The 20675-nt window shown below is 59.7% G+C and overlaps 2 protein-coding genes and 1 non-coding gene across 5 annotated transcripts; 2 read left to right on the forward strand and 1 right to left on the reverse strand.

The window, feature by feature from the left end:
- Positions 1–1518: 1518 nt before the first annotated feature.
- On the forward strand, positions 1519–4388 carry LOC107146594. The gene is made up of 3 exons (XR_007342755.1): positions 1519–2409; positions 3085–3174; positions 4339–4388. It is a non-coding gene; the product is annotated as an RNA polymerase II subunit J (transcript).
- Positions 4389–5581: 1193 nt separating this feature from the next.
- On the reverse strand, positions 5582–12039 carry Lrwd1 (leucine rich repeats and WD repeat domain containing 1). 2 transcript variants are annotated; one of them, XM_015491458.2, is made up of 15 exons: positions 11870–12039; positions 11141–11375; positions 10942–11058; positions 10453–10593; positions 10125–10229; positions 9402–9524; positions 9213–9327; positions 8740–8849; positions 8397–8604; positions 7826–7898; positions 7598–7738; positions 6470–6561; positions 6148–6303; positions 5955–6067; positions 5582–5830 (listed from the first exon to the last, which is right to left on the reverse strand). In XM_015491458.2, exons 1-15 carry the CDS (start codon positions 11920–11922, stop codon positions 5690–5692), a joined length of 1923 nt encoding a protein of 640 aa, XP_015346944.1. In that variant the 5' UTR covers positions 11923–12039; the 3' UTR covers positions 5582–5689. The 2 variants fall into 2 exon arrangements, with proteins under 2 accessions (XP_015346944.1, XP_015346946.1); XM_015491460.2 differs by lacking the exon at positions 11870–12039 and adding an exon at positions 11504–11848.
- A 57-nt stretch (positions 12040–12096) lies between these two features.
- Positions 12097–19931, forward strand: Alkbh4 (alkB homolog 4, lysine demethylase). Of its 2 annotated transcripts, none has more exons than XM_015491461.2 (3): positions 12097–12254; positions 15401–15598; positions 16915–19931. In XM_015491461.2, the coding sequence occupies exons 1-3, from the start codon at positions 12111–12113 to the stop codon at positions 17494–17496; spliced, it is 924 nt and encodes a 307-aa protein (XP_015346947.1). In that variant the 5' UTR covers positions 12097–12110; the 3' UTR covers positions 17497–19931. The 2 variants fall into 2 exon arrangements, with proteins under 2 accessions (XP_015346947.1, XP_048645930.1); XM_048789973.1 differs by having other exon boundaries at positions 12099–12254; positions 15492–15598.
- Positions 19932–20675: the final 744 nt, after the last annotated feature.

Raw genomic sequence — 20675 nt, forward strand, 5'->3', positions numbered from 1 at the left:
TGCTGGCTGCAGCCGCCAATATGCAGGAGCCTTCGAGTGGGCACCGTTCCAACATTTTACCTGCGCCAATTCAGTTACATATTCCACCTGTCAGCCTGTTAGCAGCTCTGTGTTTTTTAAGCCATCAGGCAAATGCAGTAATTTGCCCAAGATCATAAAATAAGGACACATGGAGGGAAGAGTTGGGCATTCAGTTAGAAGTTCAAATGAATGTTTAAAACCACATTCAGAAGTCAGGGGTGGTGGCACATGCCTGTGATCCCAGTGACTCCCAAGGTTAAGGCAGGAAGAATAAACGTTGGAGGCCAGTCTCAGCAATTTGATGATTGCACCTCCTGTTTCATAAAAAGGAGGTGGGTAACCAGGCACAGTGTCACACGCCTGTCATCCCAGTGGCTCAGGAGACTGAGGTAGAATGATTGCGAGTTCAAAGCCAGCCTCAGCAAAAGCAAGGTACTAAGCAACTCAATGAGACCCTGTCTCTAAATAAAATACAAAATAGGGCTGGGGGCTGAGGCTGTAGCTCAGTGGTAAAGTGCTTGTCTCGCATGTGTGAGGTAAGTGCTCTGCCACTGAGCCATGACCTTAGCCCAAGATGTGCATTTTAAAAAATATTTATTTTTTAGTTGTAGTTGGACACAATACCTTTATTTATTTATTTTTATGTGGCACTGAGGATTGAACCCAGGACCTCGCACCTGCTAGGTGAGCGCTCTGCAGCTGAGCCACAACCCCACCGCCCCCATTTTGAGAGATGAAATGCTCAGCATCTTCAGCCAAACTTTACCATGCGACCCAGAGGGTGGGGGTCACCAGTCAGGGAATCCTTGCCCTCACCGGCTTGACTTCATCACCACTCAGAAGCCCCACCCAATTGGCCTGGAGAGTTAGGGTCCTGTTCATTGCCTCCTGGATTGGATATCACCCAGGCACAGTGACATTTGGTCACTCCAGGGCTCAAGTGGGAAATGGAAGTAGTGGTACCAGCTCCGGATTCCCGTGGGGGCTTCAGGGCTGCTGCCAAGCTGTTAGGGCTCAGTAGCTCACCTGGAACTCCTGTTGCTTCAAACAGCGCAGGTAGGGCCTTTATACTAAACGGAGTCTGCAAAAATATTAACCCATTCAACCAGGGGATGACGCACTTACCCCACCAAGCGCCTGGCATTCTTACGTCAGTGTGCACCTGCCTCCTCCCCCAGTCCTTCCCCGACTGATCCTGCTAACTAGAAGCCAGTGACAACCCTGCCAGGGGTCTTGCAGCATTCTGCACTGGGAGGTTTGGCAGAGGGCTTCTTTATACACATCCTTCTAGCTAGGATACTTCCTTAGGACCAGTACTCCTCACCCCCCACTGGCAGCCACAACTGCCCCCTACCCCATTGGCTCCATTCTGTCACCCTCCAGAACACGTTTCCAAAGAGATGAAGGGGTGTGGAGAGACCAGAGGTGCCCATCTCGGATTCCTGCTTAGCCTGGACCAAGATGTCACGGTAGAACCAGAGCAGTCCCCAGCTGTCAGAGCGCGTGTGAGCAGTCTGGACTGACGCATGCGCAGAGCTCGCGGCCTCTCGGGCGTGCGTGCGCCTGCGCGAGGTCCTCCGGTCCGACAGGGGGCAGTGAGCCGAACTTACGTGGGGTGGCAGCGCCGGCGTGACCCGGAAGAGGTCACGTTATAAGGCGCTGGCGGCGGCGGCAGTGGNCGCCCATCGCCTCGGTCCCTGCGGGTCTGGGGCTTCTTCTGCCCGGCGCGGGGGACGGGAGCAGCTTTTGCAGCAGCTCTTGCTTGCCCCGCTTAAGGCAGCCCTGCGAGGCCGTGGCGAGTGCACCCATTTGCAGAGGAGGGAAGTGAGGCTTAGGGAAGTTGAGTCACTTGCACCGGGCTTGCAGGAATTGGTGGGGTCTACTATAGTCGAACCCCGCGTCTGGCTCCTAAGTCCTTTTCCTTAGGGACCTGGCAGCCGACGCGTCTCCCACCCGCCACCTCCACCTTCCGTGGGGCAGCCACAGCGATGGCTCTAAAGCTGCTGTGTGGCATTGCCGGTGTGGAACCTGCAGTGAGTGCCCGTTGCTGGCAGGTTGGAGGCCAGTGGTCAGCCAGCCAGGGCTTGGCTCCTGGAGCCCCCGGTGTGGCCTGATCTGGCAGGAGGCCCAGTTTCGTTACCTTGCAAGTGGACTGCCTGCTATTTTTTGTCATAGAATTTTCTCTTAGGCTTACACGAAGTAATTTGTGCAAATCGCTGAGCCACTGAAGCCTTAGCCCTTCTTGTGCTTGTTTTGTCCCAGGGGTTTAACCAGGGGCTCTCTATCATTGAGCTGCATCCCCAGCCCTTCATTTTTTTGAGACAGTGTCTTGCTATGTTCCCAGGCCGGCCTCGGACTTACAGTCCTCCTTGGTTGCTGGGGCTACAGGTGCGTGCCAGCGCCCTGAGCCTTCTCTTTCTTAAGAGGCTGGTGTGTGGGGTCCCATGGTCTAGCCCTTGTCGGCCACTTCAGCCTTCCTTTAGGCAGAGACTCGACTGGGGAACCATCTTGTCCCCCTAGGAGAGACTGGCAATGTCTGGAAACATTTCTGGTTGTCACAGGGGTTGCTGCTGACATCTAGTCGGTAGAAGCCAGGGATGCCCTTAAGGTCACAGTGTACAAAATAGTTCCCCACGGGAAACAAAGCTGTTGTTTTGCATCTGCGGAGTGCTGGCTTAGTGAGACAGGGCAGCTGGGGCTGGGGGTTGGCGCAGCCCCTCTCTAGCATGTGCGGGCCCTGGCAATCAGTGTTCGGCTGACACGGGTGTGTGTGTGTGTGTGTGTGTGTGTGTGTGGTGGGGGGGGGAGGGCCCTGGGTCACTGTACTGTCGTGAGTCAGGAGGGATTTTTGTTTTTGTTTCTGTACTGCTGGGGATGGAATCCAGGCCTTGCACATGCTAGGCAAGCGCTCTACACCGGGCCCTCCAGCCCTCAGAGCAGTTTCTCTGGGGTGAAGAGATGGAGAAAGGCTCTCAGAGGAGGCAGGACCTGGCCTGCCTGGAAGGGCAGGGTTTAGACTTGGGGAGCTCCTGCCCCTCAACTGTTGCTTCTGCCTCTTTCTAGGATCACCATTAACAAGGACACCAAAGTGCCCAATGCCTGTTTGTTCACCATCAATAAAGAAGACCACACGCTAGGAAACATCATCAAATCGTAAGTTCCAGGACAGGGGCCTTCAGGGGTGGTTAACGGGGCTTTTGGGGCCAAGCACAAGTCCCCTGAGATTCCTTTGTCTCTCTGAGCTACAGGAAGTCCTCATCTCTTGCCCGAATGCCGCCATCCTAGTGCTCTGTTCCCAGGGCGAGCTGACCCGGGTCTGCTCACATAAGGCCTGTTTCTCTATCTGTTTATCTGACGGGAGTGCAGGCAGCCAGCCACAGGAAAGCAGGGCTGCTCATGCTGATGAGCACTGAGAGGTGGCCAGGGTTAGCTCCCCCCACCCCACCCCTACTGGTGACAGTGACCTCAGTGACAGAGGTCACTGAATAGTCCAAGATGTAGAGGCAGAGACTGACTGCCGTGGAACAAGGGGAAGTGAAGAGATGTTGTGGGGGTCTCCAGTGCCTGCCGTGGGCACCCCACATTGGCCACACCAGTGAAACTCCAGCTAGGTAGGGGGTCAGAGGTAGGTGGCGAGAGGGGACAGGGGAGCTATGCTTTTCCCAGTCTGGCATGTTGGAGGCTGTGGGCAGCAGTGACCCTGGTCCTGGTGCATAAGGTATGGGGATGCCCGTCTCCTGATGACCCCTTCCCTAAGCCAGGACAGCAGGGCACCCAGCTTTTCCAAGGCCTGCTGCTCCCTTGCTGCGTGAGCCCAGTGTCCCCCTGCGCAGAGGCCTCCCTTGTGCTCAGGCTTGGCCAGGAGCGCTCTGGAGCTCCGTGGTGCCAGTGCAGAGCCCTGTAGCCCCATGGAGCAGGCCAGTGTGCAGGGACTGCTTCCTGTCACCAGCAGGTGGGAGCCTGAACTCCTTCCCCTGCTGACTGGTTTGTTGTTCCAGGGCCCTTTTAGGACCAGGCCCAGGGTTTGTGTGTCCTGGCACCTGGCTGGATATTCAGTTTAGGGAGGTCTCTCTGCTGGCAGGGCTGGGTCCCTGTCTTAACAGAAATCTCAGGAATCCAGAGCCCAGCCAGAGTCCTTGAATCCTACTGGATGCAGGATGTGTGTTGGGGATCCCATGTGGCATATCTTGAGTGTCTATTTTACTCGAAGATTTCTGGGAAAAGAAATGGCGTGGCTAGAAAGCTGGTAAGTCCCAGGCTAGGGCCCAAAGGCCACTAGGCTCTGCCTGTCTCATGCCATCTGCTCCTGTTTCTCAGACAGCTGCTGAAGGACCCACAGGTGCTGTTTGCTGGCTACAAAGTGCCCCACCCCTTGGAGCACAAGATCATCATCCGTGTGCAGACCACACCAGACTACAGCCCCCAGGAGGCCTTCACCAACGCCATCACAGACCTCATCAGCGAGCTCTCCCTGCTGGAAGAGCGGTTCCGGGTGAGGTTGTGGGTGCTGGTGGAGCTGTTCCCTGGCCCACACCCAGGGTGCCCCAGGGCTGTTTCCTGGGAGGCTTCTGGTGGGAGGCATCGGGGAGCAGGGACTTCCCCCACCTCCCCAGGTGCTCTGACCAGGGCTGTGGAGCTGAGGGGTGCCGTCTCCCTGGGGGGTGGGAACTTTCCTTAGTGCCCAGTCTCCTGCACTCTTGTGGTCCCCATGGGCCCAGGGGACCTGCTGCCCCTGGAAACTGTTCTTGTGTCTCCTCTGCTGCTGGGCAGCTGGTGCGTAAGGCCTGTCTGCCTCCAGGTGCTGCCAAGGGGCAGTTCATCCCAAGTGGGGCCGTCCCACCACAGTCTAGGACAGTTTAGACAGGGAAAGAGCCGCAGCATTCGAGGTCCCCCTTATCTCTGCAGGGTGTGTGGCCACTGGGCCCAGCAGTGGCAGCATGTGCTGCCTCTCCCCCTCCTCCTGTGTGCAGTACAGCCTGGGCTGCGCTGGGGAGAAGGGCCATGGCCTGAGTTCCTTGGTGGACCCTGTGCAGGTTGTTAGACCTGTTTCCGGCAGCCTGGCCAGTCTGGCTGAGGGGCTGCTTTCTTCCTTTTCCCCAGGTGGCCATCAAAGACAAGCAAGAGGGGATTGAATAGAAGGGTCAGAAGACACCTGCCCCTCCTGCAAGCCCAGCTCCGGCCTCCACTGTACCCTCCTCTGTAGGCATCGCAGAGGACCATGGCCAGGCCCAGCTGTGGCTCCTGGCAGCTTCCTCGAGACCTCTTCCCTGACACTGAGGTGTCCTGTACATAGACTGTTTTAGCTTCCTAATAAAGTATGACATTCAAGGACCCAGATGTAGTGGAGGTGACTTCACAGCAGGTAGTCTGGCAGACAACCTGTTCTGGACACTCGGGCCACTGCTGAGTGGACTGGCCCAGAGGCCCCGACTTCTGTCTGGGGGCTGCTGGACGGCACTGAGCAGAAGCGGGCTGGGAAAACGTGCGCACATCCATGAACCTGTCTTGGAAGCCCAGCTGCTGGGTCTGCGTCACTGCAAACAGTGCTCGAGGCGCCATGTGGAAATCGAGAATTTAATAAAGACACTATCAAAACGCCCCCCTCCAGCCCCGAGCTAAATAAGTTAAGCCGTGTCCCTGGTGCGCTGCGTCTGGGGAGCCTGCCCGGCTAGCATCTCCTCCAGACAGCTATGATGTTGGAGTCCGTCAGAGCCGTGAGGTAGGTCAAGGCACTATTGGCCACCACAGTGTTCACCATGGTCTTGGTCACCGGCTGCCCGAGTGCTAAGGGCTGAGGCCATTTAAGGATCTGGTGGGACCAGAGAGAGGGCTGGGTTCCTGCTTCCAGACACCAGCCCCACACACTGCGAGCCCAGCCTGGAGGAGGCGGGGCCTGGATGGCACCCATGGGGACGGCACCCTTGGGATGGTACCTGCACAGGGGCCTGTGGGGCTGCCAGCTGTGGAGGCGGCTGCTTTAGGATGTGCTCCACATCATAGATCCACACGCTGCCCTCCTCATCTCCGCAGAGCACGACCCCCTTCTCTGCCAGGACAGAGGGGCCTCAGGTGAGAGTCAGTCGGGGCAGGGCTCCAAGAAGCAGGGGTGGGGGCAGGGGGACTCACCAGGGCAGGTGCTGAGCGAGAAGTAGGCCAGCTCCGTGCATGACCACTGCAGCTGGGCCAGGACCACCACAGCCACCGGGGACTGGCTGCCTCGGCCCGCCCATGTCTGGCTCCAGCTCCACAGGCAGATGGTGCCCAGGCCACTCCCCTTGGAGGCTGTGGTGAAGGCAGAATGGAGACCTGGGCCCAGGCTGCCCCTTGCCGCTCTCCCGCTCCCCACGTGGGATGCCTCAGAAGCCCTTGGACCTGAGCCCAGCCCAAGGATAAGTGACCCACCCATATGGGTCCCAGAGGCCAGGCTGTCCTGCCCGGGCTCACTCACCCACGACATCCTCATTCACAAACGCCAGCCCATCCACTCTCCGCCCGGGTGCCTGGGAGCCCGCAGAGAAGACGAACTCCACCTCGCACACCCTGCAGGACGGCAGACGGTGCCAGTGGCTGGCCCTGGCATGCAGAGCCGCCTGTCTGCCCTGGTCAGCCAGCCACCTGGGCCCTGGCCTGGGGGAGGCTGGGAGATGCAGCCCCAAACGGCACTCTTGGCTCAGCGTCACTCTGAAGGGGGCCAACTTCTGGTGCCCCAGGCCACAGGGAGTGGGTGCCCAGAGGCACAAGGGGTAGGATGGGTGGGCTGTGTGGCTGGGCCTCTGGGCCCAGGTGCCAAGCTGGGCAGGTGTCTCGGGCCATATGCCAGGACCTGGGGTGGGGCTGCTCTGACCCCGAGGACAGGGGAGTGGCTCACATGAGTGGGGTCACTGTGTGCCTGCCCAGTCCTGCAGAGGCCAGCCAAAAAGCACCTAACTAGGGACAGGCCTGAGCCGTGGCAGGAGGAAGTGAGAGGTAGCCAGTGCTACTCCAGGTGTGCAGGGGGAGCTGGATGGGAGCAGTGGAGCCCACGGCCACCACTAGCACTTAGCTGGACATGCCACACCCTTTGCCTTGGCCTCCATTGGCCCTCTGCGCACGCCGTCCCTCCAGGCAACCTCTCCCCTGCCTGGTCCTTGTAGGCTGCCTGCCGCTCGTCTCCTTGGCAGAGTGCCCTGGCTGACCCCGTGAGGACATCCCCTCCCAATTATTCTTCTTTTGGAGCTGACACCACCCTTTGTGGGGCTGTCACTGGCCACCTTTGTGAGGCCTGTCTCCCTGCAAGGCTGTGTCCCAAGGCAGGAACCCGTGCTGTGCACTGTCCCAGGAGTTTTCCAGTTGACACTGATGCGCCACCTCCCTGCCCTGCGCTAGCCCTGGGGTTCAAGTCGTTGTCTCCTTTCTATGGACAAGGACATTACGCTAATAAGAAGGTCACACTGCTGAGCAGCAGGACCTGGGCTCAAATCAGTTGGTCACAGTATGGTGAGGAGCGCCCCGACATCTCTAAGGCTGCCAAGGGCAGGGGCATGCTGGGCACCCAGTCCCAGGGCCTGGCTTTCCAGGCATCCCTGCCGGGCCTCACCTCCTCTTTTGGGGCTGGTCCAGCCGCACGTCCCAGCAGCAGCAGCCCCCTTCACAGCCGGCCAACAGGTAGGCATCCGGGCAGGGGGCGACGGGGCAGAGGCGCAGCGGGATGGAGGTGGAGTCCAGTGTGAGCAGCTGGCTGCCAGCAGGTGAGGGGCAGCATGAGTCCGGAGCCCTGTGTGACCTGCTGGCCACTGCTCCCTCCCCAGGCCACCTGCAGGCTCACCTGGCCTGGAACTCATAGTCACGGTTGGGCACCCCAATGTCCCAGAGGATGATCCGCTTGTCATAGGAGGCCGCTGAGGAGGGAATGGGAAGGGGAGAGCAGCCCTGAGGGGCCCTGTGCCCTCCTGCAGGCTGCGTCCCAGGCTGAGACCAGGGTCCCCAGGTCAGCCCTTCAGAGGGGGGAGTGGGACTGTGGCCAGGAAATGGGACTTGGCCAACGGTCCCACCGTCCTGCTGAGTTCCGTGTACCCAGCACCGCAGCCGTCTCCTGCCACTCCTTCACCACCTCTGCTGGGTTCACCCTGAGGGCCAGCAGTGCCCACCCAGGTCACTGACAGAGCAGGGACCCAGGTTTCCAGGAAACTCCAAGGCCACAGAGCAGGTTGGGCATAAGATCGGATCCAGAGCCCAGTCAGTTAACCATGAAGCCATGTCAGCGCCACAGCTGAACTCAAGGCCCAGGGAACCCAGCAGCCACCAACTCCCTACCATCCCAGGGAGGGGACACATGAGGCCATCATGGCAGCAGCCTGGGATGTGGGGAAGCCCTGGGTCAGGGGAGAGGGTCTTACTGAACAGGTGGGTCTCATGGATGGGACTGAAGCAGAGGGTGGCGATGGCCTTCTTGTGGGCCCGGATGACCCCGCAGCAGAAACCCGCCCGCACGTGCAGCAGCCGGACCAGGCCACGCAGGCCTGCGGCCGCCAGAACATTCCAACGCTTCTTGTGGCCTGCCTGCGTGACCACTGTCAGGGCTGTCCAGGCCACTGAGAAGAACTCCTGGAGGAGGCGGGGAAGCGGTCACTGAGCAGTTACAGTGTGAACATGCCGCAGCGCCAGGCCTGGGGGCCTGCGTGAGGACAAGGTCAGGAGGACTGAGAACCCCACACTTGGCCCGGCAGCCTTGGCACTCACCTCGCCAGGCGCCTTGTACTTGTGAAGCACGATGCCCGTCTGGCAGTCTATCACGCAAACCGCCTCCCCGCCACACGTGGCCACCGTCTGGGAGGTGGCCCCGGAGTGCCCTGTTTCAAGGGGTCATCTGAGTGAAAACTTTTGCCGTAAGCCCTTCCCTGCAGCTCCCTCTTCCCAGCCTATAAAACTTTTTTTTTTTTTGGTGGCACTGGGGATTAAACCCAGGGGTACTTTACCACTGAGCTGTATCCCCAGCCCTTTTTATTTGAGACAGGGTCTTGCTCAATTACGGAGGCTGGCTTTGAACTTGCCATCCTCCTGCCTAGCCTCCAGGGGGATTACAGGTGTGCACCACAGTGCCGTTTTTCCCGACTGCCCCCTCTATCCAGGGATGGCCCCCCGCCATGGCCCTGCTGGGAGTGCGCATGGTGTGGCTCTGCTCCGGTGGCCCTCCTCCCTCTCCCGAGACGCACCCTCCTCCCAGGCTGGCTCGAAGGCACAGGCCCACAGCTGGGTCTTCAGGTCCTGAGGGCTGTTGTTTCTGCTGTGGCACTGCAGGAAGTGTAGGGGCTCCAGCTGCAGGGCAGGCTGTGGGGACACAAGGCGTCATGGCTACCCGCTCCTGCTCCCCTAACACGTCACCCCTGGACCTGGCTTCTCACCTGGCTGCTGTCGGGGCCTGAGGGGCCGCCCTCCATCTGGGCTGATGGGGAGTTACAAGCTCGCTTGGTGGAAGGAAGGTTGAGTGGGACATCATCTGGCCGTTTCAAGGACATCAGCCTGGCCTGTGGAGGGGGCCTGGTGACCACAGGTGCACCTGCCTGGGGCTTTCTTCCTCCTGACCACCAACAGACTGCGTGCTCTTGAGGGCACAGGAGGCAAGGGCTGCTCCAGGTCACGGAGGAGTCTGCTCAGTGTTATGGTTTGGGTGTTCAATTGGTCACCCACAAGTCCGTCACAGTCACTGCTCGTGACGCCACTGCGAGGTGGGGCCCAGTGGAAGGCAGTCAGGTCACTGGTGGCATGCCTCTGAAGGGGACATCAGCCCCCTGGTCCCTTCCTCCCTGCCTTCTGACCATCATGACGTGATCAGGGTTCCTCTACCACATGTGCTAGCCATAATGTACTGTGCTGCCACAGACGCCAAGTGATGAGACCAAGTGACTATGGATTGAAGAAACTGTGAGCCAAAATAAACCTTTCCTCCTTGCAAGCTGATTATCTCAGGCACTTTGTCACAGTGACAGAAAGCTCTCTGACAGCTTGGGCACAGGCAGGAGTCTCCTGGGCTCCTGTGAGGGCCCTCTTGATTTCCAGTAGCTTTCCCAGGGACTGAGGGTCAAGGCAGGTCCTTGGCCCCAGGAGCCTCATGGAGTCACACTCACCCTGGGCTTGTAGGTAGCTGTAGTTTCCTGGGGCCTCTTTGGGACGTCTGCCTCATGCACCTGGGTCCCACCGGAGGCTACCAATTCCTCAGAGATCATCCGAACCTGGGCAGGGCCAGGCCTTCAGGAAGCTGGGCACGGTCCTGAATGCCCCAAGCCCTTCACCAGACACCAGGTCAAAGGGAGCTGGGCCTCTGGGAAAGGGCCTCTGCAGCTGCTGTCCCTGACCCGCCCCACTCCTCACAGTCACCAGCCACTCAAGGACAGACACCTCCAAGGCAGTGAGAGCCAGGAAACTGACCCCTGGCACCACGGGGTGAGTACATACTCGCCACTGGGTGAACTCGCGGAGAGAGTCCGGGCCATAGCACACGTCCTTGACGGCGGACTTCACGAAGTCAGCCTGGGCTTTCTTGGTCTCCTTTCCAGGGCCCAGTGCAGCCATGAACTTCTCCCAGTGAGCTGTGACCTGGTAGGGAGGAACCAAATCCAAGCCCAGCCCCTCCCACCATATCACAGGCATCTTTACTCTACCCCCTACCAGGAGCCTCTTAAAGGCACCAGCACAAAGCAAGGAAGACTGGCCCAAACCTGCTTGGCCCAGTTGGTCCCGGGCCTCCCTCACTGTGCCCCGCCTGCACACCTGCTGGGCAGGACCTCCAAAGACAGAAGCAGAGCTGCAGCCAGGCACAGAGTAACATGCCAGGCAGTCCAGGCGAGGAGACCCTAAAACCCAGCTCAGTGTCCTCTTCTGTCACTCCTTCAATGCCCCCCACTGCTCCCAAGCACGCCTAGATAAACTTCTCCCTGCCTTTACCCTGTTGGTCAGTTCCCGGTTCAGATTCTCCATCTGAGTGCAAGTGGAGGACGCATCCTTGCCATTGACCTTGCGTAGCTTGGGCAGGAGAAAAGAGACTTTGAGGTTGTCATTGACCTAAGAGATGAAGGAATAGTGGAGTCTGAACACCATGGAGCCCCGACACAGGGGCATGGGACTGGTGGGAGACCCCACTTACCGTCAGGAAGGGGTTGCCCTCCAGGCTAAGCTCCTCCAGCTGCGGGAACTGGCTTAAGGCAGTGACATCCCCCAGCTGGTTGTTGGCACAGCGGAGGATGCGCAGGTGCGGCAGGCCCAGGTTGGGCGGCAGGGCCTCCAGCAGGTTGTAGGAGAGGTCAAGTTCCTGCAGCTGCTTCAGGCGGCTCAGGAGCTTCGGGTCCAGGTGCTCAGAGAGCAGGTTCAGCCGTGACAGGCTGCGTGGGGGCAGAGGGAAGGCTGCTCAGGGAACAGCAGGCCTCCTACACCACACCCAAGTGCCCAGGCCGCCGCGGAAAGGGTTTCACCTGATATTTCTTGTGCATGCACGGAAATTTTAAAAAACCTTATAGCTACTTTAGAACCCGGGGCTGCTGTCGTCCTCGGGACGCTTTTCCCGATCCTCTGGGAGCTCCTCTGTGCTTTTCTCTAAACATCTCAGCGGGTGGCGCAACACTCTCCTTCTGCCCTCGGCAGGGGTAGAGCCACTCGGGCCCACCTGGCACACACGCAGGGCAGCAAAGGTCCCGTGCGCCTCTTAGGACGTTTGGCGCGTGATGAGACTCCGCCAGGGCGAGGGGACGATAACGGAGACAGGCAGCGGGAGGGGAGGGGCCCTGGCCTTTCTTCCCGCCCCCGAGAGACGTGGGCGACCCGGGGGGCTGCGGGACCCCCGCGCACGCGGACACAGCCTCCCCCGCCCGGCTCTTACTCCAGGCTCCTGATCTTCCCCAACCGGTCGCTCTTGGGTCGCCCGCGTTGCATGAGCAGCCGCGCCGTNCTCCTGGAGTCCGGCGGAGCCCGGGATGCCCGCCGTCAGGAGCTCCTGTTCGCCGTTGCCGAGCCCAGGAGGTGGCGCCGCGCAAGTCCCGGGACAGCGACCACCGGAAGGAAGCGGAGCCGAGGCCGAGTGCAGGCGCGGACTACAACTCCCAGCGGGCCCCGCGCCGCGCATGCGCGCTGTTCGCCCGGACGGCGCGATGGCGGCTGCAGAGGCCCCTGAGGTCCTGCAGCAGTGCGGCTGCAAGGGCATCCGGACCTGTCTGATCTGCGAGGGGCAGCGCTGCGGTGACCCGCCTTGGCAGCTGTCCCCGCAGGTAAGGGCTGGGAGAGGGGCCACTCAGATGGACTACGTTCTCCATATGGGGAAACTGAGGCCCAGCTCGGCCCTGATGCGGGCCGGGGTCGGAGCCTGCCAGGGGCCCCCGAGGTAGGGGCGCTGGGGGCCCGAGAATGGGGGCTTGGAGGAGTGGTCTGGCGAGTGGGAGGCGGCTGCGACGTGGGCGGGTCGGCCCGCAGCCCTCCTCAGGGACTTTGGGGGGATCTGTCAGCGCAGGTCGCCTTGGCCCCTCGGGGCTCCACAGCACTAGGGAGACACGCGGAAAGGGCGGTGGGTGCTGAATGCCCGGCCAGCGATGCCTGGAGACCTTGCACGGAAACGGGAGAGGAGGCACTAATTCGAGAACTCGGAGCCTGGCAATGCTGCAGGTGGCTGCCAGGCGCTCCGGCCAGGGGACCTGCTTGGGTAGAGGCCTGGGGTCGTGCGTGCGTGTGCTGGGAACGAGGATGGTGCTGGAGTGAGGGAGAGGAGGCTGGGGAGGTCAAAGGGGCCTGAGCACAGAGACCCCGTGTCCTCTGAAGCAGGTGGACTTGTTTTGAAGACCCTGGAGAGCTCCTGGAGGGTTTTAAAGGAATTATAAGGTGAAATGTGAATTTTGGAAGGATCCCGGAGTGGAGGGGCCAATGTGATGGTAAAAGTGCCCATGGTCCTGTGGAAGACTGTGTGGTGCGCCTCACAGATTTAATCTAGAATTACCAAATGATCCAGCAATCCCATTCTGGTGTCTATATCCAACAGAAATGAAAGTGAGACTTTGAGACCTTTGTTCATCGTGCTGTAGCAGTGTTATTCACAATAACAAAAGGTGGAAGCCACCCAAGTGTCCATCAAGAGATGAGTGGAAAAGCAAAATGTGGGCGGTTCATACAATGGACATTTTTCAGCCTTAAAAAGGAAGGAAAGCCTGACACATGCCGAACTGGGGATGACCTTGAGGACATTATGCTGAGTGAAATAAGCCAGTCTCAAAAGGCCAGATGTGGGCTGGGTTGTGGCTCAGTGGTAGAGCGCTTGCCTGGCATGTGTGAGGCCCTGGGTTCAGTTCCCAGCATCAAAAGAACAAAACAACAAGAGGGCACATACTGGGTGCCTGTTCTTATATGTGGAACCCCAAGTAGTCAAAGTCATAGAGACACAAAGTGGAATGAAGGATACCAGGAGCTGGGGAGGGGAGGATGGGGAGTTAGTGTTTTAACGGATACAGTTTTGCAAAAAGGAGGGGTGCTGGAGATGGACAGTGGTGACAGCTGCCCAACAGTGTGAATGTATTTAAGTGCAGAAGGTCTGAAGTGTGCAGTGACCCTGGGTGTGGAGAGACGGCCCTGTGGAGGTCACAGTGTCCTGACTTGATGGCGGTGGGACAAGGAGAGCAAGATGGCCAGGAGACTTCCTGGTTTCAGTGTGTCCTATGTGAGGGGCCCAGACAGCGGGGAGAGGGTGGTCCAAAGCTCAGGAGGTGACTAGCTGGAGTTGGAGGCTGGAGGGGGAGCTTTAAGAGGAGAATAGACCCCAGGAGTAGAAGAACTGAGGCTGCAGAGGCCAGGACTGAGGCCCACCAGGTGGCCCTGGCTAGCTCCTCCACATATCTGTGCCTGTGTCCCACACAGAGGGATGTTTCTGCTGCCTCCTCCTTAGAGCTGGCCAGGGATTCAGTTAGATTGATCCTTCTAAGATCTTGAGTGCCATGGAGGCCAATAGCGATTTTATTAACTTTTCATTCACAAAGAGGGTCAGGAGAGAACAGTGTATCCAAGGCCAAGGGAACATTTTGAGGTATTGGCCAGGCGGCTGATGACCAAGGTCAAAACAGTGCAGAGGGGGTGGGGGCTGGAGGAGAATTGCCTTGGGCAGTGAGGCTGCAGGGATGGGGTGGGGGCCTATTGGAGGAGGAGGAGGAGGGGCTGTGGTTTAGGAAGATTCCAGGCCAAGGAGACTGAGAGCATTCTTAGCCCCAGGGGTGGCGGCAGGGCAGAGGGACCTGAGGGGCCTAGAGCCAGCCAGGGTAGAGGGGTGTCGAGGTGGGTTCCCCAAGTGAGGATGAGGAGACTGAGATGAATGCCCAGGTCAGAGCAGGGACAGGGCGAGGCTGGCCATCCTGGATGAGGCTTGGGACTCCCAGGATGAGGGACTGTCTTGGTCCTGGTGAGGCTGGGGCAAAGGTCAAGTAGTGATGAATGATCGGGGTCCAGAGGATGACCACTGGTTATCAAAGAAAGGCCAAGGGGAGGCTGAGGGCTAGCCTCCTGCTCCCCTCCTTCCTACCCTAGACTCCAACATAGAGAAGACAGTAATTAAAAGGGGGGTCCTGGTCTATAAGAGATAAGGCTACCCCTCCCACAGACACCCAGCTCTGGCCTCTTCTCCTTGGAGACATCTCTGTCCCTTTCTCAAATCAGCTTGCTTTCTACGCTTGCCGTGGTGTTTCTCAGTGTTTATTCTTAAACATAGGAAACAAGGACCCTTCCTGATCTGCGATGGGAGGGCATCACTGGGCAGAGAGGCAGGCAGCCAGCCGCTCACTCCCCTTGAGGATGGCTGGCCAGTTTGGCCCGCTTCTGAAGGAGAGTTCCAGAGAGGGCTTCTAGGGCCCAGAGGACAGGAGCTCTGCTGGAGAGGGTGTGTCCCCCGGGTTCCCGACAGGCATCACCCGCCTTGAGACAGCCAGGGCTCAGCTTCAGGCTCAGCATGTTCCTCGGAGCCCAGGCCTGGCTTGGATGCTCTCACTTAGGTCCTGTCCTATTACTCTTGCAAGGCTGGGGGGACAGGTCATGCCACCGGTGACACAGTGCCCACTCCCTGGCTGTGCACCTTGGGCTAGGTCCTTAACTTTGCTGAGCCTCCTCTGTCAAGTGGAGAGTAGAACAGGGCCAGGGAGGGTGGAGCGGGAGACTGGATCTGCGCCTTGGTTTCTGGCTCCTTCTTTCCTCTCCGTCCCTTTTTTCATGGGCCTTCCCCAGAGGCGTCTCTAGACTCCTGCTGCCCTCCCAGGTGGCTTCAAGGGAGGGAGACACCTTTGAAACCCCTCCAAGGTGGCCTCTGGGTGGGGTCTCCCAGGGTGCCAGGGTGAGCGTGTACCCCCTGAGGAAGGCCACAGCAGTGACAGGACCTGTCTCTTCTTTGCAGAAAACACACCATTTCCTTTACTGCTCGGACTCTGGCTGGGCCGTGGGGGCTGAGGACTCTGACTTTGAGGGCTGGGCCTTCCCATTTCCAGGGGTGACCCTGATCGAGGACTTCGTGACCAGGGAGGAAGAAGCCGAGATGGTGCGTCTGATGGATCGTGACCCCTGGAAGCTTTCTCAGTCGGGGCGGAGGAAGCAGGTACGATGCCCCAAGCTGTGCTGAGGGCTGGCCTAGGCCACGGGACAGTCATGCTGCTGGGGACCCGTAGCTCACCTCTTCTGCAGCCACGCCTTACAGACCCCTGGGTGGGGCATGGGCAGCCAGTGCCACCAAGGAGGGTGCATCCAGCATCTGGGCCTGCTCAGTCTCCCCGCCAGGCTTGCCATGCCCCTCTGCACAGTGGGCTCTGGGGTGGGATGTCGCAGGCGAGTTCTGGACAGCAATCCTCGCCTTTCGGGGCTGCAGGGGCTGCCAGGCACTGCCCCTCCCATCACATCCCTTATCTTGCACATTCTGCTGGCACTCCTGACTTGCCCTAATCAGGACCAGTGTCCCTCCTCATTTTCCTCCTGCTATTCTGCCAGCTTGCTTATTCCCTCCATCTCCGGCCCTCAGGGCCTGCATCCACCCTCCCACCTCCCTCCTTACTTCCCCTCATCCAGCCTCCATACATAGCTAGTTCTGATGGTTGCTTCCCTGGACACCGTCAGCTTTCTTTCCCTCACTGGTGACATCCAGCCAGCTGGAGGATGTGCCCTGCTTAGGCTGCTCCCTGAGCCGTGCCCACCTGTTCTGGCTCCCAGGATGCCCAGCCACTCACTGCTGCTCCTCGCCTGCGTCGCTGTCCCCTCCGCCCCCATGGAGAGCACTGTCCCCATGCGGATGCTGGTGCTGAGGCCCCTCTCCCGGGCAGAAGCCCTTGCTCCAGTGTCTGCCCTCCTGTGCCCTTTCCACCCGCACTGCAGCCCCTGCCAGCCTGGTCTCTAGCAGGAGTGTGGCGGGTCCCTCTGTCTTCCGTCCCCACCTCCCGTTTCCTCAGGTTTCAGGCCTCTAGGCCTCTTCTGCCTGCAGAGCCAGGCTCTCTGCTCAGGGACAGGCTCTTTGTCCACTTTGGGTCCCAGCAGCCCTTGGTTCCCCACCCCCAGGCTGATTCCTCCTCCCTGACCTTGAGGCTGGGGGCCCCACCCGGGTGGCTTTGCTCTTGGCGAGCTTCATGCCCCTGGCCAGGCTGAGGGGGGCCCTCAGGTCTGAGCCCCGAGTCTCGCCCAGGGTCCTCACCTCTGAATCCGTCTCCTCCTGCTCAGGCCAAGGCCTTCGGCCCTGCGGCTTGTGCTGGCTCCTGGCCATCTTGGTGACTCCCGTCAGCCTTGCCTTCAGAATGCGTCCAGCTTCTGAGCCCACGCTGCCCCTGCCACCATCTCCCCACGCCAGCAGGCTGGCCGGCGCCCTGTCCCTGTTTTCAGCGTGCCCTACGTCAGCCCGCCTGGCTTCTGACCCTTCCGTCCCACCCTCAGGACTATGGCCCCAGAGTCAACTTTCGGAAACAGAAGCTGAAGATGGCGGGCTTCTGCGGCCTCCCGAGCTTCAGCCGTGAGGTGGTGCAGAGGATGGGGCTGTACCCCGGGCTGGAGGGCTTCCAGCCCGTCGAGCAGTGCAACCTGGACTACTGCCCCGAGCGGGGCTCCGCCATCGACCCCCACCTGGACGACGCCTGGCTGTGGGGGGAGCGGCTGGTGAGCCTCAACCTCCTGTCCCCCACCGTGGTGTCCATGCACCGGGAGGCGGCTGGCAGCCTGCTACTCTGCGCAGCCCCCTCTGCCGAGGCCCTCGGGGACAGCGTGATCGCCCCCAGCAGGTCCGTCCCATGCCAGGAGGTGGAGGTGGCCATCCCCATACCCTGCCGGTCCCTGCTGGTGCTCGCTGGGGCCGCACGCCACCAGTGGACACATGCCATCCACCGCAGGCACATTGAGGCCCGCCGCGTCTGCGCCACCTTCAGGGAGCTGTCAGCCGAGTTCAGCCCTGGGGGCGCACAGCAGGACCTGGGCCGAGAGCTCCTGCAAATGGCACTCTCCTTCCAAGGCAGGCCTGTGTGAGCTGCATCCCGGGACAGGAGCCCGAGCAGGGCCTGGCCAGAGTCCAGCCCCAGCACTGACCACGGCCCGGGACTGAAGTGGGAGCCTGTGTCGGGGCTCCTTTTCTGTGTGTGTGGTGCTGGGGACTGAAACCAGGGGTGGTTTACCACTGAGCTACGGCCAGGCCCTTTTTTTTAAATTTTGAGACACAGTCTTGCTAAGTTGCCAGGGCTGGCCTTGAACTTGGCAGTCTGCCTCAGCCTCCAAGTAGCTGAGATTATTGCTGTGCACTACTGCACCCAACTCCCTTCACTAAGGTTTTTTTTGAACTGGAGATGGAACCAGGGGCACTTAACCACTGAGCCACATCCCCAGGCCTCCATATTTATATTTATTTTGAGACAGGGCCTCATTAAGTTGATGAGGCTGGCTTTGAACTTGGAATCCTCCTGCCTCAGCCTCCTGAGTCACTGGGATTACAGGTGTGCACCTCCATGCCTGGCCCTCATTAGGTTTTGAGAGAAGCCATCTGACCTGATCCTGTTGTCATGGGCAGCGTGTGCCTTAGGTCCTGCCCAGCTGCTAGTTGTTTTCTTTGTAGCACTGGGGATGGAACCCAGGGCCTGGCACGTGCTAGGCAAGCACTCTACCATTGAGCCACAGCCTTTTTTAATATTGAGATAACCTCTAAGTTACCCAGTTTGGCCTCGAACATGTGATCCTCCTACCTCAGCCTCTAGCATATGGGGAGCTGCTTTTGATGGGACAGAGCCTGAGGTCTCCCCTTGTGCCTGCACTGTGGCGACCGTTTGGGTTGACTTGTCAACAGTTTGGTGTAAAATGTTTTCTTATCTGTTCCTCTGAATGAATTTTCCAGACACCCTGCCATCTAGCCCTTCTGTTGGGGGCATGTTGGACTGGAGAGTCACTGGTGGTAGATCTGAAGTTCAGAAGGTGGCAGCAACTTCTGAGTTGGGCCCAGCTTGGGTCATGCTGACCCCCTGGGGTGGGGGCTTGGGCAGGGACATCTGAGAGCCTGGTCCCTCTCACATCCTCACATTGGGATTTAAAAGGTAGGGGCCCTCACCCCCCAGGATGCCTCGAGGTTGTGCCCTTGGTGGCGTGCACTGTGTGGGTGCCCACCTGCCTAGGGCAGCTGCCCCATTCGCCTATGACTGAGGGGGTGGCGGTGTTCCCACACCCATATGGCAGCCCCCTCCCTCGTCTTGGCTTATGGCTATGTGATGGGAGCCACCCTAGAGGAACAGGGACGCATCACCTCCCAGGAAAGGGGACCGGCACTGCTCTCCAGGGTCATCCAGAACAGCTGAGTTGGCAGGTGCTGTCTGTGAAGCAGTGTCCAGCTGCTGAGCTGCTGCCAAACCAGGGGAACCCTGCAGAGACCGAGGAGGCTTCCCAGTGCCCAGCACCTGGAGTTGGCTCCTGGCCCCCATGGCTGCCACCCCTGTCCACTCACAGAGCCAGAAGATGGCAGGCATGTGACTGTCGTCCTGTCGGGGCTCTGCAGAGCCTTTGCCTGGGACGGGCTGTGGCGATAAGGGAGGGCAGTGTGTTTGGGAAATGTGACACTGAGACCTCACAGGGAGAGGCACAGAAGGGCTCAAAGCCGAGCAGCCAGGAGACCCGCCCACTGGCTGGCCCAGTGCTTGCCACGCACTCCATGTGACCCTTCCTGCAGTCCTGCACGAGATGCTTGGGAAAGTCCCATTACGTGACAGTCATGTTGATGACCTGCGGAGTTTAGCCTGTCCCTGGAGCTGCTCCCAAGATGGGCCTTTCCTGTCACCCAGCATGCTGAGGCTGGAGAGCCCAGGCTGTGGGGTGCGCCACGACCCAGCTCCCAGCACCACTGCCCGTGCGTTTCTGAAGGGCTGGTCCCCAGCAGCTGCCATCGGGGGTACTGAGGTCCCTTGTCTCTGCACTGGGTGGCCACCTGGGTCTGCTCCCTCCAGCACACTCCCTACAGACCAGGCACATGCCACGCGGACTGGGCTGTCCTAAGGCTCTTGTGGATGGCCTCAGGGGAGGTCAGCAGTGCCCTCCCTGGTGGCTCAGCGGGCACCCTCAGCTTGCTGCTGTGCAGAGACCTGAAGGGAGCTTGGTGCAGCTTATGTGGTGAGACCTGGTGGTCCTGCCTCGGGCTGAACTCCGAGCCTCCCGGGGTCTCCCCGCCTTGGTGTGTGTTGAACTAAGCGGCCTCTAGGGTGGCCCACGGCAGCCTACTTGTGGAGAGTAGCACAGGCCGGAAAGAGGACTTGGCACATCCTAAATGGACATGGCAGGGGTCTCTGCGCTCAGCCTTCCCTTGATGCCAGAACCCTCATCCTTCCAGAGGCCTCCGAGTCAGGACAGCTGGGGACGTAGCTCAGTGGTGGAGAAGGAGCCCAGTATGCATCCCAGCACCAGAAAAAACAAAATAAACACCAAGTTGGGGACAGAAGTCTCTCATTGGGTCTGCTGGGTGTTGGGTGGTCCCACTACGCAGGCCTTCTGGGGTTCCCACAGAAGAGGTCCACAGAGCAGGTGGCAGCTTGCCACACGGTAGGGAAGGGTCCCATCTTTCTGAACATTTTGCCTTGAAGGAAATAGTGGCCTTCGCTGTCAATGCGCACTTGTCCGCTGGAAGGCTCACTTGCTGGCTAGGGCTCGGTGCCGAGCCCAGGGAGCCACCTGGCTCTCTGGTTGGCAGGATGTGGTGCTGCCAGAGAGTCTCCACATGCTGGCACAGGTTGCTGTGCCTGCTTCCAGCAGCTTCCAGGCTGAGGGCTGGAGCATTAATAAGGGACAGGAATCTCTCCTGGAAGGGGACCTCTACCCCAGGGGATAACTGTTCCCAAACAGAATTTCTGGGTGCCTTTCTGTCAGTGCCACTAGGCTAAATGAACCCAGGACCGCAGGGACCCAAGGGACCTGAGCTTCAGTAGTGCCTCTCCTGGAGGAATTGGGGACCTTTAACTGACTGTCCAGAGGGTTCCCTTGGCAGCCAACTACCCAGCTCCTTCCACTGTTTCCAGAAAAAGAGCCCCTTGGGGAAGAAAAGAGCAGAGGCCACTGAGCTGCAGGGTCCTTTGGGGGCTCTAGCTGGCAGAGGTCTCTGTCCCAGCACCCTGCCTATCTATTATAGGGAATTCCATGCCCCTCGGTGGGGCAGCCTGTCAGGAGCCTGGCCAGGGGCCAGC

The sequence above is a fragment of the Marmota marmota genome, unplaced genomic scaffold (genome assembly GCF_001458135.2).
Source record: "Marmota marmota marmota unplaced genomic scaffold, marMar, whole genome shotgun sequence".
NCBI lineage: Eukaryota > Metazoa > Chordata > Mammalia > Rodentia > Sciuridae > Marmota > Marmota marmota.

What these genes read in the sequence shown, in the direction of transcription:
- Lrwd1 (XM_015491458.2), bottom strand. Translation starts at nt 11,922, where the DNA reads ATGCAACGCGGGCGACCCAAGAGCGACCGGTTGGGGAAGATCAGGAGC. An exon ending in CAGGCCCCGACAGCAGCCAG is followed by an intron (nt 9,328 to 9,401) that starts GTGAGAAGCCAG and finishes GTGTCCCCACAG; the next exon opens with CCTGCCCTGCAGCTGGAGCC. An exon ending in CCATGAGACCCACCTGTTCA is followed by an intron (nt 7,899 to 8,396) that starts GTAAGACCCTCT and finishes TTCCCTCCTCAG; the next exon opens with CGGCCTCCTATGACAAGCGG.
- Alkbh4 (XM_015491461.2), top strand. Translation starts at nt 12,111, where the DNA reads ATGCGCGCTGTTCGCCCGGACGGCGCGATGGCGGCTGCAGAGGCCCCT. An exon ending in CTTGGCAGCTGTCCCCGCAG is followed by an intron (nt 12,255 to 15,400) that starts GTAAGGGCTGGG and finishes TCTTCTTTGCAG; the next exon opens with AAAACACACCATTTCCTTTA. An exon ending in AGTCGGGGCGGAGGAAGCAG is followed by an intron (nt 15,599 to 16,914) that starts GTACGATGCCCC and finishes TCCCACCCTCAG; the next exon opens with GACTATGGCCCCAGAGTCAA.